Source organism: Charadrius vociferus, unplaced genomic scaffold, assembly GCF_000708025.1.
Source record: "Charadrius vociferus isolate BGI_N301 unplaced genomic scaffold, ASM70802v2 scaffold269, whole genome shotgun sequence".
NCBI lineage: Eukaryota > Metazoa > Chordata > Aves > Charadriiformes > Charadriidae > Charadrius > Charadrius vociferus.
This window is the reverse complement of record NW_009660184.1, coordinates 1722722-1743284: the sequence shown is the minus strand read 5'-3', so window position 1 is coordinate 1743284 and position 20563 is coordinate 1722722. Positions and strand designations below refer to the sequence as shown.

Genomic DNA, 20563 nt, shown 5'->3' with positions numbered 1-20563 from the left:
ATGGCTCCACAATGGCGAGGTTTAAAGATAAAACACCAAACAGCATGAAACCTGTGAGCTGGTACGAGCTGTGAACCCGCCTCCCCCCCTCATCTGGTGACCAACATGCCAACACACTACAAACCCTCCTCCACCCAACATCAGGTTGGGTTTCCTGCAGCCTTTGTGGTGGACGAGCAGCAGCCCAGCTGCACACAACGAAAGACTGAAGGATTAAAGCACCTCCTCTGGGATCACGCTGGAAGTCAGCGTGGGAAGAAGCCAGACCTCATGACTTCCCAGTCTACTTTAGCCACCCGACCACTCGTGCCCCTCCTCGCCTAATTCGGGAGAAACGCACCGTGCCGCCTATGTTCAAATCTACGAGAAACAATCTTCCATTTTAATAATGCAGAGGAAAAAAAAAATAACCCAGCAGCTCTGCTGTGTGCCCTCAAGGAAGGGCAGCAGAGACAGCCAAGTTCTTTCCACACAGCACCTTTTTCTAACAAGATCTGCCTTTCAAACAAACCAGGAAAAACAGGCGTAATTAAAGGGCAATCAAAGCGCTGCAGGAACCTCGCTGTCAGCGAGATGAAAGATGCCTTTTTTAAATGAAGGCTTGCATACCCAGATCTCCTCTCCTTGGTTTATCTTGGACACCATGCTCTTTTGTCACACAAAAAGCACCAGCAATTTTGATTAGTCCAAAGGCTACATATGCAGCAGCTTTAGATGAAATGTCACCTTGGACTGATCACTGTGCATCCTACTCACAGACCAGCCTGAGGCCGCATACAGCCCTTGCACAACGGGACCCACGGGACATACACTGCCTCTCACTTTGCTTTCCCTCAGAGCAGCGAGGCCATTCCTGTGGCCTCTGGCCGGGCAAGGCAGCAGTCACTTCATAGCTGACATGATCTACACGTTATTTTCACTTTTTGCAGGATGAGGGTTTCTATGGCTCTTTAACTTAACTGACCTGAATGGGAGCCTTTGAGGCTACCAAAGTAGATTAAAAACCAGAGGAATAAATATGGTAAAGGATCCATCAGACCAAAATAAAAGGACTTGGATACGGACCAGAAGACTCGAAACAACCTCCTCCTCTTCTACCTGCACAGATTCCCTAGGAGGACCAAGGCACACACCATCCAGCAGCAGGGAACAGGAAGTTATGCAGCTATTGCCAACGCCGGGACACGGCCTCTCCCCACCTTGGCTGACATCAGGAATTCTGGGAATGACAATGCAATGCCCAGCAGCCACCAGGTTGATTGGTCTCCCGCAGCTGCACGCGCAATTCAGGGTTACACAGCCGTGTGGTCACAGCAGTCCTTGCTGGCCAGCTGAAGGAGCAGACCTAGGCCCAAATTCCACAACCAACTCATTTATCAGCCCTCTGCTAAAGAAAAATTACCCAGCAGCTCAAAGGTTATTTAAATGCTGATGATGGCTGAACGCATATGGTTTCTCTAAAGACTTGGACAAATATAAACATAAAAGTGAAAAAATAAAGATTTGTCCACATGGACGTGTACAAGACAGGCCTTAACATACTTTACCTGTGCTGCGGAGCTGGCTGGTTGCAAATCACCTCCAGCTCAAAAACCTTACAAATTACACCAGTGCAGCTCCAAGCCCTTGGAGAGGCAGAGCTGTCAGCCTGGGCACCGCGCTGTGCTAACGCAGCTACCTGGCTTCCAGGGTTGGCACCGGGTCGCCGCCAGGCAGCTCCGAGTGTGGGCAGGGCAAGCACAGGTCTGCCTGCACACATCCACGAAGGCATGTCCTAAGAAAACAGCACTGGGAAGACTGTTCTGTCTTTAAAAGAAGGAGGGGGGGTGGGGGGAGAGCCATGCTTTGGTACAGATCACCTGAGAGGTTGATAATCTTACTGCTCTCACATTCGTTTCTTCACCTCCCACATGCACCACAGGTTTTGCATCAGCAGGAGGCAAGCCAAGAAAGAGAGATAAAAAAAATTGGGCAATTCATGCACCTGTGGGCTCCCCAGCCGCCTCCTGCCTTTGGGATCGGACGCTCCAAATAAGGTTTGTCTGGCAGATGTGCGATAGGGCCACATCCGTTCCAGCTGCGCTCAGCCAGACCCAGCACCGTCCTGCTCGCAGCCCGGGGAAGTTAGTTTGCATTCAAACCTACCAAGCCCAATTTGGGTGACTGACACAAAACACAGCGCGGGTCCCACACCACGCATGCCGAGTGGGAAATATTGACCCAACCCCAGATGAGAGAACATCCTCCTAGCAAGTTCACTCCATCAACAAAATGAAAATGAATGGCAATGAAAGGAAAATACATATTCCTGCTCACAAAGAGCAATGCTGATTGTTATTCCAACCTGTTCCGAGGCAAGGAAATACAGGAACATCTCTGCTCTCAACACGTGGGAAACCCGGGGATGGAGGTTCCCAGTCCTACTGATGTTTCCTCCCACCCCACGCTCTGATAAGACAAAGGTGTGGGTCCAGGCATCAGCTTTTGTTGGATTGGTTGGAAAGTAAAAGCAGCAGTTTCACCAAAAAAATTGCAGTATGTTAAAAAAAAAACACAACAACTAAACAATACAAAAACAAATCAAAACCAAAAAAATCCCCAAACAAACAAAAAACAACCCACCCACCAAATAACCTCAACCCCCCCAAAACAAACAAAAAACCCACCACACATAAAACTGAAAGAATTTCATCTACAAACACACAAAAATGGCTGAAAAGGAAGTTTTGCCATCAGGTATGAAAGGAATGGAGAAAAGGAAAAAAAAAAAATCACCTCCTAGTTTTCTCTACAGAAGAGCTAATGTCAGGAAGATTTTTTCTTCCAGCTTTATGACGCACACTGTGAACTCCGTAGTTGGTTGGAACACCAGACAGATGGAGGAGTTTGGGACACCAAGTTCTGAAGAAAAATGGTGAGTGGAAAACTTGCTTCTAATTTGCAACACTTAAAAATCAAGGTCAATGCATGCTTGTTTTTAAGAAAACCCAGGACAGAGTAGGGAGAGGTCTGCATTAAGAGGCAGGTAAGCAACACTTGCTATGACTTTCGTATGTCACTGCTCCAAAAGCTGTGTGTACTTGTGCCTCAAAGTACTTGTGGTCTGCAGCCTTGGCTTCAAACCAATCTCTTTCCTTTAAGTATGTTTGACTCATCACATTTCATAGTTTCATTTCCAACTAGCCAAACCTGTACCTCCTCAATGCTGCTGAAGGTGGCAACACCTTCTTTAATGAGGCATATGACTGCTGTTTCATTACAGTGGCATCCATATAAATGCATGCAATATTCATCAATCAGAAAAGTTGAAATTCTTCCTACAATGAACACCAAGTGAGGATTATGCTAGAATAAAATCTTAAAATAAATCAGTGGTGTACACCCCAGCCCTACTTCAAGTTGTAGCAAGAGATCCACCCCCTCCAAAAATTGAGATCATCTGAACAAAAAATCCTGCCCAAGAACTGCAGTCAACACACATGATGATCTGCCAGACCACCCTCGTTGCCCAATCTATTTCAAAAGGCCAAGCCAAATTAGCCTCAAATTACTTTAATACAGGACCTTTTCACTTTTCCTGAACAAAAAAAAAGCAGCAGCTTTAATTGCTCTGTCATTGATGGTGTCACTTAAGAGATACCACATCACCTTCCTTTTGGTGCAAAGACAGCAAAAAGCTCTACCACAATATTCTCCAGCTCTAAATGCCCCTGTTACACCCTTCCTATGTATCCCTTTTTAGTAGAAAGGGTCCTTTCACACACAGCATCTGGCTTACAATGCCTTTTTTTTTTTTTGGAGGGAAGGAGTGGGAGGACAATAGAGCCCTTAATGTGCAGTGACATAATTTTTGGCTACAGTCCCACCATCCAGCCTAAAACAAGCCAGACTGAAGACCTCCACGGGGGCCCTTCTCTGGGAGCTGCTGGAAGCAATGCTACGTTTCAGAGGGGACCTGTTGGCAAGCGTGGAAGGCACTGTTAGAACTATAAAAAGGGGCAAAAAGGTTCTTGCAATCACTGTGCAGACAACAACTCGCCCTGTTCAGACATGAGGCTCCAACCCTCCTGCTCCACCAGGCAGGGGAGCTCAGACGGGATTTGAGGAAAGCAGGATCCAGCAAAGCCAGTTAACCCTGGAGAAACCAATCTGTCCAGATTGTTCAACTGCCACTGACCTGAGAGCAGCCCATGTCCCCAGGCCAGAGTTATAGGATAGAGAATTTGCTTCACAGCCTAACGGGTAACACAACAGAGGTAACAGGACAATGGCCAACATTATGAATAGAATAGCAGGAAACACTCAAGAGAAATGTGCATTAGACCATGCATATAGCGGCAATTTTCATTAAAAGACCTCTAATGGGTATCAATGAGAAGGAGAACCAGGCATGCTGTACAGACCTGGGAAGAGACGGTTCCCAGCCTCAAAAACTCATTACCTGAACCTACAAATGCTTCTCCTGATTGACATACGGAGGTCAAACACATAAAAAGGGCTGTAAGGACAGGATTTCTCTCTTCCCTACCTTTAAAATCCCCTTAAAAAGATGGCCAAGCCTGCTCAGTCAACAAGGAGAAGCAGGCACCTCCAGAGAAAGCTCCATCCCAGCTCTAGACATCCCGTCTCTAATGAAGTCATAGAAGTGAAAGATGACGAGCGTGTGTTCAGACATCTAAAAGCTGTTTGCAGGAGAAGAACCCCACCTTGACTGTCTGCCCAACACAGCAGACGTGCAGGACAGGGTGGGAAACTGTTTGAAGTCTCCACAGGCCTCAGGGTAACACCAGCATTACCTGTTGCATGCAAGTGAGTATCAGCTACACATCTTTGTCAGACTCATCAGACCACGCTTCCACCCAACCAGGATGGCTCCTGACTGAGTAGGTGCGCTGGCTTTCCTAAATATCCACTTCAACAACCCATCAGTTTATCAACTAATTTCCCAGTTCACCATCTCCCTCCTCCTCCTCACAAAGCATGACTGCCTCCTCATTCAATTCTTCCCCTTCCCTGATCTGTCAGGTGGTGGGGTCAGACCTCACCTCTAACGTGGACACACCTGGAATCAGAATCACCACTTCCCTAGTCCATAGTATCTCCTGTTGATCTTTCTACCCTGTCCTTGCTTCTCCTTCCAGTCTCAGGACCACCACTTCGGGGCAGTCTGTCTTTTCCTCCCCACCCTCAGCTCCCTTCACTGTCTCAGAGCAAGGAGGCTTTCGATCCTGGGTCCATTTCCAGCTTGAACACACTCAGAGAATACTTAACCCACCACTATTCCATAGAGTGGCCACTTCTAGCAGCTCCTGTGATGTCCCAAAGCAACAGAAGAGGGCAGAGAGGAGCTGCCAGAAAGAAGCACACAGCATTTGCTAGGAAACCCATGGACACTATCTGGTCCAAGACTGGGAAGCGTCTGTCACGCAGGAAATACTCCTGGTTTCTAGACGCATGGGCTCACAAACAGCACCCTAACGCAGCTAGCTGTGTGACCACTTCACGAGCCAGACCTCCCCACTGCACCCAGTGTCTAAAGCTCTGGAGCTGCCCGCAGCTCTCCCAACACAACAAAACTGGGAAATACTGGTTGCTGAGGGCATCTCAAACATCCTTTCCATCCCTCAACTCTGCAGCTGCAAAATCTGCACATTTTCCTTGCTACAGAGTGAGCATGTGACTCATATCACCTGAAAACAGTGTTTCTTCACTAGAGAACTGTATTTTATAAAATCCTCAAAGTGCTCCAAGGGGACTGGCAAAGCACTCTCTCAGGCAGGTGACATCCTCCTGCACGGACAAAGCAGCAGAGGTCCAATATTCCTGTATATCCCCACAATGAGGGCTAGCACAAGAAGGGCAAGTACCTGGTCCCAGAGCTGCTAACTTCCTGTGATAACACACTATTTCTCCCTTAAATGCGACCCACACCCAGAGCCCTGGGTGCCTAAATGAGTAATTGCATAAGAAAGCCCAGACACAGAGCCTCATCACCTCCTGTTTGACACCACTGCACAGGACCAAATCATTCCCACAGCAAACTGGGAACAAGAGGGAAATGGGAGAAGCAGCAACCCCGGAAGAATCATTTGGCTCTGGTCCAGGTAACTCCAGGGCTCAGGAAGTAAGTTTCTAATAATCAAGGCTTGCTAGCTGGTTAAACATATAATCTATGCACCACTGCTGCTCTTATTAAATGTAAGACACTATTTATTACTGTGGAGGACTTTCTGTCCTCTTCATGTACTTCAAGACTGGGGGGGGGGAATGAAAGAGAGAGAGCACGCAAGGTAAATGAACCATGCAATAAAAATTGTTGAAATTGGCTCAGGCATCTCCTGATAAGATCACAGGAACTGAGAAAGAACTGCAGCTCTACTGGCAAGAAATCCAATCATTGACAAAACGTATCCACTCAGGTTTTAAAAAAAACAGTTAAACAGACGCTTAAACACACAGAGCACTTGCTAAAAAATACCTATTCTTTGAACACTAAAGTCCAGAGTATTTTTGTCTTAATACGATTTTGATCGCAGGAGCCAAGGTTTGCACTCTTGGTATCAAGAATCCTCTCTGCAGGTTCATACAAATCAATACTCAAAATATATGGGTCTCGCATACTATGGCTGTGAATCTGGAGATAAATTTGCCTATGTAGCTGCAAAACCAGTCTAGGTCACATCTCCCTTCATGACCTCATCCCATGAAGTTCAGCTCTGAGCTGAAATACCACCTTGAGGGTCCTCAGACCTCTTCAAGACGCTATTGACAATTTCACTACAGACTGAAACTACTTATTTGGGGATCTGCAGAGCACCTGGGCAATAACCACCTGCTTCACAGGGCTGGGCTCTGTCACCTGGTGGGAAGGGATGGCTTTCCTTGGGGCAGCCATGGGCAGCACCAGCTCCGAGCCCTGCCTCCTAGGTTAGCAGCACATCCCTACTGCTGTAGGATGGCTCAGCCAGCAGAGAGGCAGCTGCAGAGCTGCGAAGTGCTTCCGACTCCTCAGGGACCCGAAATCGTTGCTCTGTCTGCATGATCCATCCCTGTGTGCAAGTCCTAAGCCTCCAAGTACCTCACAGACACAGCTTACCAGAGTTCCTCGAATGGGACAGTGTTAGACTAGCTATGGCAGCAGAATACCAGTCTGAGAATACTTAATGCCTCCTTTTGACAGCCCTTCTGAAGCTTCACCCATTTGTTCACATAGCAAAATGCTTCAAAAAAAAAAAATAAAAATCACATGAGCCTTTTAGTCTCCTCCAGGAGGTAGGGCCCTCCGAGCCATCCCTCTCAACTCACCTGAATCCAAATCTGGTGAACAGGGAAGCCTGGCACCGAACACCAGCCTCAAAAGTAACGTCACACATGCCATGAGGCAGAAACGTTCTCTCATCAGCAGCACACACAGCTCCTCGCTGCTGCCTGCCAAGCATCCCAAACTTCTCGCACATAGCCAAATCCCAAGAGCATCCCCCACATAACCCGCCCCTCTCTCTTTTCTCCAAAGTTTGTGCTGCACAGAGCAAAGCTCATGGTGACAGTGAGCTCTGTGCGGTGACACCATCCCTTGTGCCTCCTGCAGAGCATAGTGGCACACACAGCTCGAGAGAAGGACAACTTTTGCATTCTCTGCTGAGAGCTCCTATGTCCCCCGAAGCCACGATTCTCTCTAGACATAGCACTCGGAAGCCACCAGTAGTTTTCTCCATGATGCTAGTGACTAGCACATGATGCACTAGCAAGGGAACAGCCAGCCTCCAAAAACTGAAGGAAACCATTCCCAACTTTTAACAAAAATCCAGGAAGTAATGAAACTCTCCAAAGAAAACTCCTGCACTTTGACTCCAGCAGCAAACCACAAACTCCAGCAAATGCCTTTGGAATAGAGGTGACTCTGCTCTCTGACCTGCTGTCCCAGCACCCAGAAGATGCACAGGCCTTTTTCAAAAGCTGGAGTGGCTTCAAACAGCTGCAGTTAGCTACCAGCTAGGGAAGCTGCCCGTACTTACACACCTACCATAGTGCCCACAGTTCTGAAAAAAGATCAAACCGGAGTTCACCAGGAGGCTGCTCTAATTTGAAATAGGTCACTGGGTGTTGGGATCTGCGGTTTCTGCAACACATGCTTTGGAGCTCAATGGCAGCAGCTACTCCCTCTTCTGCTGAAGGCAGGCCCATTGCCACAGCCTTATCTCCCTCAGAAACTGCCCCTCGCCTCCCGCGGGGATCCTCCAAGAGACTGTGCTCCCTGCCAAGCCCAGCTATGCTCCATCACACCTCCCGCACCACCTCATCTGCTCTGGAAATGCTCAGCGCTTCCTTTTGTCAGTACTTGTCTGTCAGGTAGACAGTTCTGCCAAGAACCTTAAAGCAGTTGCAAAGCTCTCCTCAGTTGCACATTCAAACCCTATTAAGAAATAGCCAGAAGGTTTTGCCTAATGTAAGAGCGTAAACAAACTTGTTACATGCTAATCACCAGGTAGGCCACACACCCTTCCCCTCCCCCAATCCCCGAATCTGCTAAAAGGACAGGAAACATAATCATGGTCACATACCTTTGCTTCCTCGTTGATGTCCCAAGTGAAGGATATAGCATTGTACGCAATCTCCTCGATATTACTGATGGTGTTGAAGCTCTCCTTGTAGTCAGCTGTTAGAAAGAAGGATACATGAGGGAGAGGAAGAGGCAATACCATCTAGAAACCTTAATAACACAAAGCTGCCAGAAACTGCAACTCCTCAGCAAACTCTTGGGGGCAAAGGAAGCTAAACTCTACTTAAGAATGGATCATTAAAAAGGCTGGAAATGGTTCTCATACAAAAACAAAAAAAACCCAACAAACAGGAGGAAGGAGGAGAACAGGACTCGGCAGAAATTCCAAACTAGAAACTCCAGTGAGAAAGGAAGACATCCCAAATATCGCATGTCCTGTGCTATAACCTGCCTCTCTCTTTGAAGAGGGATAGAGGGGAGCATCTGTCGGTCCCACCTGGGGTCCCCCAGGTCCCCAGAAGCCGATTTGGCCTAAACCACGACGTATGTGCAGGAAACTCTACCCTCTACAGCAAGGGCATAAGCTCTCAATAAAACTCCTTCAATAACAAACGAAGATTTGCATGCGCGTCTGCTTTAAGTGCCAAGTGATTAATCCCTGCTTTTATTCACAGAGGGAAGGGATGAAGAGTACAACCCGGCCTTCAGTCAGAGAAGACTGGAAGCCAGCCAGCCCCAGCCTTGTCTGGAGGCAAGTGGAAATTTGCAGTGTTTTCTTTTTTTTTTTACGTGTTCCAAAGACCAGTTGTGAGAGAAGCTGTGGGAAGGAGCATCATTAGCGTTGAGGTATTTCTACAAGTATCTTGTCCTTTGAAGAAACACAATATTTAGGACAGCCACGTCGAGTCTATAAGCTGCAATTTAGCTACAAGCACCAGTATATGTCAAAGCAACTGTAGTTTGGGAGGGGCGGTGTTAAATCTCCCAATGCAAAACCCTAACTCAGCCTGCTTGCCAACCAAAATCCTGCAAAAATCATCCTCTTTAGGGAGCCCTAAAAACTACAAGCAATCAAAAGGTCTCTGGTCTTTCAACAAAGCTATGGAGAGCAAAGAGTATGATCCAAAGCTTCCTTAAAATAACAAAGCTTTAGCAGAAAACTAAACCTTGCCAAGGAATTAGGTTTGGAGTTTGACATCAGCAATGAGTGTTCCTTACCTATGTCAATGCATCTTTGTTTGGCTGTGTGCTGTCTTGAGTGCCAGTATTTCCAGTGCCTGAGCTGATCTTCCCTTGTTTTGTCTTCAGCAAACACGACCATGATGACACTCTGAAAGTAGAGGGGGATGGGGCAAGATTAAAAAAAAAAAAAAAAAAAAAAGACAAAAACACCAAAACGCAAATACATGAAAGAAAAAGCCAGAGAGTATATTTGTTTTGGAAGTTCTCATTAGTATCAGGTTTTCTGCTTTAGGCTTTCCAACCTGACGCACCACAGTATACTTGGCACACTGCTGCCAAACAGGAAGGCAGACAGCAGCGCTTTCTGGGTCATAAACAGAGATGAGCAGAACTGTTCTCCTAACTGGAGTTCAAGGATCTCATTCCAGGTGTTGCATCACCTTTACACAAGTGCTGACACCACTTCTTAACAGACTGAGCCAGGATGGGTTGGTCTGGAAGTAGGTGGACAGCAAAGGAACGAACACTGACGTAAGAGAGCGAGTAAGCTGGCCTCAGTACTGATGCTCTGGTTTAGATTACTGCACTTTGGAAGAGTTTAAGGCTACCATTGTACACACCCTCTTTCCCAAGAACCCACAAGAGCTGCCACTCACTCGGACTTTACTGATGGGGTGATGGATTCCTTCACTGCTGCTGACTTCTTTCAGAGTGATCGGGTAAAATTGACCTTTATTCAGGTAAGTCATTGTGCTGTCCCCAGGCTTCTGTCGGAGGGACTTGGAGGCTTCCAGAGTGTATTCGAAGTTATTCCTACGGAGCGAAGAGGGCAGTGATTGCTAAGGCATTTTCCTGGAAAGCTGATTAAACGTTCCACATTTAATTTGGAGAAATTCCAAAGTCGTTAGTTGACTCACTAAGCCATCAACAGGCAAGGAAGTTGGAAAACAGGATGAGCCCCTTTTTCAACCATTTCCTTCATGAATGAACATTTAAGAGAAATTCTTGGCAAGCTAAATCCCACGACACATCAGCAAGACTGGAAGCTCCCTATCCAGGCTGAGAGCAGCAAGCTGCTCTCATGGAACAGAGAAGTATCTATTAGCAATCAAATTAAACTCACAAGCTAATAAGCCATTCAGCAGCCACAGTCTTCTCCTCTTCCCTCTTGGTCAACTGCAACTAACCAAACAACTAGTTTATTCCCCTCCCTAAGAATTCAGATGAGTTTCATGCTTCCTATTTCTACTGTAGATTTTCAGCAGCAGGGAGAAAACAAGGCAAGCGAGCAGGGAGAGGGACACAGCTGGAAGCCAACTCCTAGACCACTGCAGACCTGACAGACAGCACTGCATCTTCCCATGGGACAGGGAGTTGGTACAAGGACAGCAACCTGCAACCCTGCAGGTAGTTTTCCTTAAAAACACAGGTAGGATTTTGAACTGCGGACAGGGAGTTGGTACAAGGACAGCAACTGAAACTGGGTGGTATTTCCAACCCTGCAGGTAGTTTTCCTTAAAGACACAGGTAGGATTTTGAACTGCAAAATTCAAATCAGCAGTCACTGTTGTGGTTTTGAGACCCAGAGCCTCCCCAGTGCCTGACAGAGACTTGGCAAAGGAGGGAGTGAGCTCCACTGCTTGCTCGTGGAAATTGTAGGAAAACAGGAGGATACCGGCAAACGGGGGCCTTAAAGCATTACCCAGAAATGCTGTCAAAAACATAATCTTCTGAATTCATGTTGGCCATCCGGAGATTCAGTTCAGTAGGAAAGAAAACCTGGGGTAGACAAAAACCAAAACAACACAACAATTAACACAGCAGCAACAAGAAAAGTCAAGATTAAACAGATACTCGTTACCACAGAACTTCTGGCAGGCAAATTGATCATCAGATAACAACTGATTTTTGGTCTGTACCAACAGGACACTTAAGCAAGGTTTTAATCCAAAACTTTTGGGTGTCAACTAAGCACATCATCTCACAAGCCTTCTGAGTCAGCTTAGGGCAACATTTTAAAGCTTTCCCAAATCTCAAAGAAAGGGCACAGCTACACAGTTCCTTGAGGTCTGGCTTGAAAATCAAGACGCAGTTATGCTGTTGTTTTCAGTTGGTACCATAAAACAAAACCCACAGATTTTCATCTAGGTTTAACCCTCACTCAAGGCCCCTGAATAAACCAACTGTTTTCCACTGACACACACCACGCCTAGAAACTGGCAGTAAGGAAGCTTACAGACATAGTCACTTCGCTTTGGTACCTGCAAAAGCACCGCAGAGTGCTGAACTCTTGCAAAACCTGGCCCAGTGCTGTGGATCAAGATAACTATTTCCACACTCTGCAAGCCAAAGGCTCTGTCACTAGTAAGATTAGTCATTTACTTGTGATAAATCATTTCATGTTGTGAAGGTTTTATTTACTAAGTTATATTTATGCACTTTTCTGAGAAAGTCTTCTATTCTTGTATCACTGGACAGATTTCTGGTTCACGTAACAAGAACAATTGAAGATGGAACTGGATCTCTCCATCCAGATCAAGACACGCACACACACACACAGCGACTGCCTCTCTTGGTACCTCTTGCACCCCCTCCTTGTAAGTCTCTGAGAAGGTGGAGTCTGGTGTTCGCCTCTGGGAGTTTTGAGGCTGGGTGTTGGAACTGAACTGGTCAGGATTGAGGTTCCTGTCGAAGACCACCACCCGCTCAGGGGGCTCAGGGTGGTAGACGCTTGGCGGGATGCCCACTGCAAAGCCATGGGGCTGCGTCTCCGTTTTGATGGAATGGGTGGGCATCGTGGCAATTGAAACGGTGACCGTTGTGTCAGGAGTTGTAAGGTGGCCTCTTTTGTCCATGCCCATCTGGGGCGTGTGTGGAAGGACAATATTGAAAGGCACATTTTTCAGAACCTGGACTCTGTTTTCTCCAGCAGAAATGAGTGACTGTTCTGTCACATTTGGGATGCTGTTCCTTTAAAGGGCAAAGAAAAAAACATGCATAAATTATACAGCTTATTTTCTCATTAATCAAGAGGTAGAAATACTTCTCAGCCTTTTGGAACAAGGACAGCTGATACCAACTCTCCTGCTTGTGTAAAACAGCTCAATCCTAAACTGAAAAGCTGAGAAACTCATTTAAAAAATCCGCTCATCCATGGCTAACAACTCCACCTTGGAGATGAATTACCCTGAAGCACAGGGTGAGTGTTAACAGCTCAGATCATCACTGCTTGGAAAACAGCGGTCCAAAACTAAACACTTTGATGCCCTTCCCACCACACACCAGCACATGCAGGCTCCGTGAAACTCCTCTTTGGCAGATGGAGGAGGACTGACAGCAAGGTTGGTGCTCTTCTGCCCTGGGACTGCATGCCACTCGGGAAGCACTAATAGGGAAATTACACCCCTCTTTCATGCACAAACCCCCGAGAAAATCCACATCGAGACTCCCGGGAGTGGTTTGCATAACTTCCCACTCTCCATCCCACCACACTCATTTCTGCCAGGACAACACTGAGATCTGTAGCTGAGCTGACCTCATAGCTAGCAGCCACTAAGTCAGCCTGCCCTCCCTTTCTCCCTCCCCACAATGTGGTTCTGCCATCTCCTTTGCAGAATTCTGATGCTCCCCTGTCCCCTTGGTGAGCCAGTTCAGCTTGTTCCACTGGCAGAAAACTAGCCGCTTAATTTTTTTGTCCTGCTAGGTTATGGGTCAGTGGAAGACCAGACCTGGTACGAGAGGAGCAGTGGTAACACATGGCTGGGAACCAGACTACTCTTCTCAATAATAAGTCTTTCAGTTGGCTCAATCAGACTGCAAAACCTCACCTCATGTCCTTCATGCATTCTAGTCTGTCCAAAGGAAGAGGATGGTAGAAGTGGAAGCCTGGCTTGAGTGAACCTCACATTTGTAATATTTACTTAATCAGTATCATGTTCTGCTTGGGAGGCACAAGAGAGGGAGGGCAGAAAGAAGAAGGAAGGAAGGAAGAAACAAAGGAGTTCCAGAGGATACTAAAGAAGTCCACAAACAATACAAACTCAAAACTAAATCACAAGCACTTTGAAGTCCTTCCCTATCAGCCCATGCACAAAGCAGCAATGCTGCTGGTGCCCAACAAGAAAATTAGCATTGAGCAACTGAGGCAACCGCATGCAAAAATAGAAGGGTCACCAGTCACCTCTGCAGCCTTGGGGTGCCTGTCTTACAAGGCTATGCCTAGTGTTAAAAAGAGCGGCTTTTGCTATGCTGACTGTATGACACCAGTATACAGAAAGCAGACGGACGGTGATGAGCTGCTTGGGCCTCAGCTCTCCACATTATGGTCCAATCCCCATCCTGTTCCTGGGGGAGCATGAGAATTTGGGGCACACAGTAAAAGCAAACAATTTCTCTCTTCCAGCACAACACTGCAGTGCAGCAAGTTACTTTCCATCAGCAGCTTTGGTGGTCTAGAAGGGAAGGGAGATAGGCAGACACACAATAATAAAAACTAGTACCTTTTGCTATGGTCTTGGTCAGGATGCTCTACCTCTGGTTTAGCTGTCGAAGATCTCCTCTCTCTTGGAACCTGGAAAATACAAGACATGCTATAATTGGATTTTTCCTCCCATACGAAAAAAAAAATAATTATCTCCTCAAACCACAGCCATCTAGTCAAATTAAGAATGCATTGCTCTCTGATACTGGTCATTATTAGCATTAAAACATCACTGATGTTCGCAGAGCTTTGGGATGGCAGGCCCACCCCAGGTGATGCCCCATGGATCCCCGTGTAGCTGACCCATCCAGCTCTGCCAGCCCTGGGCTCCTGTCAGTGCCAGATGGTAAGAGAAACAGTGCAGAAAATCATCCATCCCTGGCTGGAGCACCAGCACCGAGGTAAGCAGGACCAGTAGGACAGTCCCCAAAGTGCAGGTTTTCTCATCTGCAGGCTGGCAGAATTCAGCTTGCGGGATGAGCTCAAGGCTTATGAAAAGACGCTGCTCCGCAGTCCCTTCCCAAAGAACATGTGAAGAACATGTGCTCTCTAGGCCACTTCCTCATAAACCACCCAAGGCTTTCCCTTCTCCTCAGAGACCAGGGGATTTGCGGTGAACCAGGTTCAATAAAGGTAATGGGATGCTACAGCTCATTTTTGTGCATAGCCCCATACAACACATTGGCCCAAACTGTACTAAATCTTTTATAAACAAAAGGATTTAAGACAGCTCAATACCGCTCCTTGTATTTTATGCCATGGACAAGATTTGCCCTGAAAACACCGCGCACTGCAACACCGATCACACAAACCGCCTAGATCACACACATACTTACGCCATTTTCCTGGTGGTGCTGCAAGGCCAAGGCATACAGAAGAAGGTGAACTCTTCGACCTGCAGCAACTTAGTTCACTGGAGTACACAGCCAGCGCCCCAGCGACCCAAACGGCTTTCAGCACTGCTGGCACAAGCCCGTGCTCAGGTCCCCTAGACCACACAGCAAGTCCACGCAAGTTCCTCAGCAAACGCAAACAGCGCCCAGGACTTTTGTCACCCTCAACACGCCTCCCGAATGAGCAAAGCAAACACTTCGCAGCGTGAGGAGTAAACTCCCACCACTTTCCTTTGCTGAAGCCTGCTCAGATACTGCCCGCATTTGCCAGCTTGGGTGCAGTGTGGGGAACCACTGCTTTACTACTAATTCGAAGACAGATGGCCTACCTGTGTGAACAGTCCCCAACTAAAACCCAAGTCCGGGCTTTTCCACATAACCTGGCACCTCTAATAACACCAGAATTGTTGGATTTTCCCCAGGAACCAGCAAAATTCTGGGAACCTCTAGCTGGAGGCTGCTAGGAAGCCAACGCTAATTAGTCACTGAAAACAAGGGTCTTCCAAGCTGCGTTTGGCCTCAAGTCCAACACTCCTAAACTCTAGCTTTTGATCAAAAATTTGTTTCCCATAAGGCCCTATTAACCACAGCTGAGCTATCAGAGTAGTCCATTAGTCAAATGGAAGAAAACTCAAGTTGTTTTGGTTTTGTTTGTTTTGTTTGTTTTGTTGTTTTGGGTTTGGTTTTTGTTTGTTTTTTTTTAATACAAAGGTGATCTCATCAGCTGCCTTTAATATTGCAGAGGGGGCGTATTAGAAATGCCTAGACATTGTCCCTCTAGCATTACTTCATAACAGCTCTCAATATATCTTTCAACCTCTACCCATTTTGTTTCACGCAAGTGTGTGGCATACCTGTTCTTCCACTGACTTTTCTGTATGCCCACCGACACCCAAACTAAGAGGAAACCCCAAATTAGATGTTAACATACAGAAAATCCGTACTGCTTTGCCAAGTGTGAAGGATCAACATCAACATTCTCTCTGTCATCTACAGGTTTAGAAATCAAAATTGATTTCATGGATTAAAACCATTCTGGTGAAAGCGTTGGTTTTTTTTCCAAGAGCATAGCAAGCACAGGCACAAAGCAGAAAGCCAGTTTTCTCACAAAACTAGCTGAATAACATCCACATCAGTGAGTTCGTGGCATTTTGTCGTGTGCGTGTGGAGTGCTAATCTCCATACTAAGCATTAAAAGAATATTTTGATATGTAAGACACACTCAACTCTTAAAAGGACAGGCAAGGATTTTGTATGCACAAGGCAGCCTCTCCTTGTGCTTGCAGAACATAGCGATAGTGGCAACCGCACTCACTATTGTTAAAAGACACTAGCCAAAGTATCAGGCACACAAGCCAAGTCAGCCTCCTGCACGCTCAGCAAAGAAAAAACAGGCATCTCCACCCAGTGAGCCAAGCCACCGTAACGCAGGCCTCTAACATGAGCAGGACGCCTCCTTGCCTGGAAATGCCTGCTGGCCTTCACTGACTTGGACATGGACTGGAGAGAACTACCCTGCCTCAGACTTCCGGTATTTAGGAAAGGAAGGTCAGCAAAATGTATCCCACACAAACTAGAAGGTTATCTGTTTGACTATGCCCAATTCACCTGTGAGCATCTAGGAAGGTGCACGTCTCAGAGGATCGTGAACACTGGGGAAAACAACCACAGCTGCCAAAGGATTAACAGATTAGGGCATCTGAAGATCATTGAAGGTTAGAGGGATGCAGGAAGCGACTCCTTCAGATGGACACTTCTACCACCCACATCACCAAAAATCTGTAGTTATAGCTTACTATCAGCTGAGACTAAGGTAGCACATCAAAATCCCAGCAAAAGCCAATGGTCCCACCAGAACAGGGATCACACAAGCAAAAAAAGTTTCTTTCTCCATGTGTATTTACATTCAGATACAGACACCCTCCCAAAGTTTCATTCTTCATGACTATTTCTGCGATACATTGCCTCCTGCAGAACCTGGAGTTGACAGGCAAAGTGCAACTGAAGCTTTTGACCCATTACATTAAGATCCCAGGGATCTTATTTTACTTAGCTAAAAACAAACCAATTTTCAGAAAAAGGGATATGGAATTTTTTCCATTTAAAACCCACATAAGTTTAAAGTCCTCGTGATCTATTCATAGCTTCTGTAAAATCCTCTAGCAAATGACACCTTTTCCACAGGTGGAACAAGAGCTCTGCTGGCTGCCAGAGCATACCGACACCAATCTACCTTGTAGTAATCATACAGCAATCCGAGGGCAGCTGCGCTGTCTTCATCACCATTGATGCTCATCATAGCTTTGGTAGCTGCTGTAAGGGGATTTTCAAGAAAGGTTTTCCACGCCTCATCTTCACTGGTGTAAGGACGTCTCTGAGAGTAGAGAGAGTCATTCTGAAGAACCAACACGGGTCTTTTACTTCAATCATGAAAAAAAAGAAGAAAGAAGAAAGAAAAAAGCCACCTGTTAGAACACATGAAAAACATTCCTAAAGTTCTTCCAAATTAGCTGCCCCAGTTTCACAGGGTTCATATTCTGATTCAGTGCACTGCAGGGATTAGTCAACACAAAAAGCCCAGAAACCTAATTCTGATCTTACTCACACTCAATGTAAATCAGGATTAATTTGACCAAACTCAGCTGGATTACACCAGCCTATATAAAATCGCAAAGCTGTTTAAGAGCACAACGGAGCTGCTCAGGCTCTGAATTCAACCCAGAAAAAAAAAAAAAAAAAGTTACACACGCTTACTGGTCTAACACCTACAAAACCTGAAGCACATCCTACATAATACTACTGAGTCCCAACCTGCTCCAGTTCCCAAGTGGGACTCGAAAATGTGAATTAATGAAACATCTCTTTCCCCCAGAGCTTTCAGAAGGTGCCTTCACTCTCAGGGTATATCTGAAAACACTACCTAGAAGCTGCTGATTAGTTATACACTACACAGGGAAACTGCTTAAAGGGACCTCAAATCAGTTTGGCAGTGAATTTTTCTGACAGGAGAAGCCTAAAGACTTACTGTCTAGTTACTGTTGAAATAATTTGCGACACTAGTTTGCAACACCCTCAACAGATGACTGGGAAAGGATAGAAAAACTGGACGTTTTGCCTTTAGGTTATAGTGTACAAAAAAAAGTATATTTACTTTGAACATTTTGAGATTGCTGGAAACAAGAAAGCACCACGACTACTTGGATATTCTGCCGACAGGTGAAAGTGGGACATGCTGTCCTACCTTCTTAGAGAATCTAATATATTTTGCTTCAATTAGTAAAATACACATTTCATCTTTTAAGTCAGTTCAAGGGAACGTTGTCTGACTTTTAAATCTGACTTTTAAAACAGTTCAAACAGTTTTCTTTCCAGAGCAAGCGTAACAATAGATTACTGCAGATTGGTGGAGAGAGGAGTGGCTTTTTTTTTTTCCCTTAAATAATCCCAAACTCAGCATTTTTTAATGATTCGGTATCAGTTTAAAATAAATAAATAAATATTTTTTAAAAAAACCAAACAAACACAAAAAGTGGGAACTGGGAAACTCACCACCATCACACCCCTTCCCCGATAATAAGCTTTCTTTTCATCTATTTACCCAGATGCATTCAGAGATTGAAATATACTACAAATACAAAAAGTTGTGAAATAAAAAATTGTGAAATACTCTAATCACTATAATCAGCTTAACAGTATCCTACATTTATCACCACCTTCTACCAAAAAGATTGCAAAGCACTTTGCAAATTACGCGTTCGATCCTTTATCAGTTACACAAGGAGTCTTGCTGAGCTTCAATGGGACAGCTTGGCTGAGCTAAAGACACTTAAAGCGAGTGGGAGTTTCCAGGGCTTGTAAGAGCACTTTGTGGCTATAAATCAATATTATATAGCTGGAAAAAAGCAAACAACAACAAAAAAGACAAGCTCTTGCACCAAGCCCTTTCTGTACATATTTGTGTACACATTGACGCAGATACCAAAATGCAGTGTACCAAAATGCAGCTACCTCTGGTATCGAGAACATCCACTTTCTATCCAAGACTGAACAGCAGAAGACAAAGTGAAATTTTCTTTAGGGACATAGTACAAGCTCCTATTCTTATACAATATGATAAAAGAAACCCCAAATATCTGTAGCAAATGGGCAAATCCTGCCTTTAAAGTCACTTCTAAAGAAAAAGGCAACTAAAGTAACCTGGGTGCAGTTCACCTGATCCATCCCTGCCAAGCTGAAGGGCTAAGTCAGCCTTGCTGCGACTCACAAGACCACTAAGCTGATTCCCTCCAGCAACGCAACGCTCCCATGGAAAGACAGAACCAAGGGAGAATTAAAAATAAGCAGGACTAAAACAGCCACTAACTAGAAACGTAGCAAGTGCAACACCTGCATATTTTTGAGTGATTTCTTTGTCATCGCAACACCTAAACATAACGCACGTTGCCCTACAGGTACCCTACCCCCCTAAAACCAGCACAGAGAAGATTATCTGCAGAATTATCAAGAGACGCACACAGGGTTTGGCAGTAACTCAATCCCTTAACAGAACCACAGCTTCTTTCAGGAAAATGAGAACGTATTAATAAGAGAAGGCAAATATTTATTCTTCTAAGTTTTTGGTTTCAAGATTACTGGCACGTGGATCTGCTCACAAAGTAGCAAACATGTCCAGCAAAGGCTGGAAACAAGTTTCCTACTGCAGTTTTAATAACTTGTGAGTTATATTTTTCTGCGTGTCCCAAGTGGAAGCAGAGGAATACTACAAAGAGCAGACAGGCTCTCTTCGCCTGTGAGGATCCCACAGCCCGCAGTGTTCTGTGATCACAGAAACTACTCCTACCACCTTCGCCGACCCAAAAGCCACCCTTTTCTCTCCCTCACCGTGCAGTTTGACTGGGGCCGTTAGGCGATGCTGGGCCGCAGCGCGCTGTACACCGGGTCCCCGCACAGAGCACACCTGTAACGCTGAGGCAGCGGAGAGGACTCCTTGCGCCGGCTGCTACGTGCCAGAAAAGCGGAGCGCAGGTACCTCAACTGCTGCGGCCTCATCTATTAAGTGTCACTGGAGGTAAAAACACGCATGACAAATCCTAATCACAGGGTGAAGTCAGCGAGCTGCTGCGCTAGAGTCCTCTTTTGAGAAACCAGTACATTAAAAAAAAACAACCATCCAACTTTGGTAAAAAAACCTTATGTTTTCTCTAGGAAATGAGTGCATTTGAGTCACCGATCATTCAAAACACAATAATTTTATAACCAGTTCCTCAAATCACCTCAGAGTTACCCCCTCTTCTAGTCGCGATGCCCACAGCCGCCGTCCCCAGACGGACGCGGTGACAAGCGGAAACAAAAACCCGAGCCACTAAACGCAGCTCGGAGAAGACATCTCGGCGTTCAACACCGTGAAATTACAGAAAACACGAGTTTTAGCTCTTTTAACTCCCGGTTTCGCGCAGTACGAGGGAGCTGCAGCCGAGCTCGCCCCTCCTTCGGCGGCCGCGGCTGCCC

At 46.0% G+C, this 20563-nt stretch overlaps 1 protein-coding gene across 1 annotated transcript in view; it reads right to left on the bottom strand.

Moving 5' to 3' along the window:
* The window catches only part of GRHL1 (grainyhead-like 1 (Drosophila)), a 36317-nt gene extending 18840 nt beyond the window's left edge, over positions 1–17477 (bottom strand). Inside the window, exons 1-7 of the mRNA XM_009893257.1 lie at positions 17289–17477; positions 14182–14252; positions 12262–12652; positions 11385–11461; positions 10339–10495; positions 9719–9830; positions 8562–8656 (exon numbers count right to left, since the gene is read on the bottom strand). Of these exons, the coding sequence (XP_009891559.1) occupies positions 8562–8656; positions 9719–9830; positions 10339–10495; positions 11385–11461; positions 12262–12652; positions 14182–14252; positions 17289–17354 (969 nt within the window). The 5' untranslated portion in view covers positions 17355–17477. The remainder of the gene's footprint in view (positions 1–8561; positions 8657–9718; positions 9831–10338; positions 10496–11384; positions 11462–12261; positions 12653–14181; positions 14253–17288) is intronic.
* Between the last annotated feature and the right edge of the window lie 3086 nt (positions 17478–20563).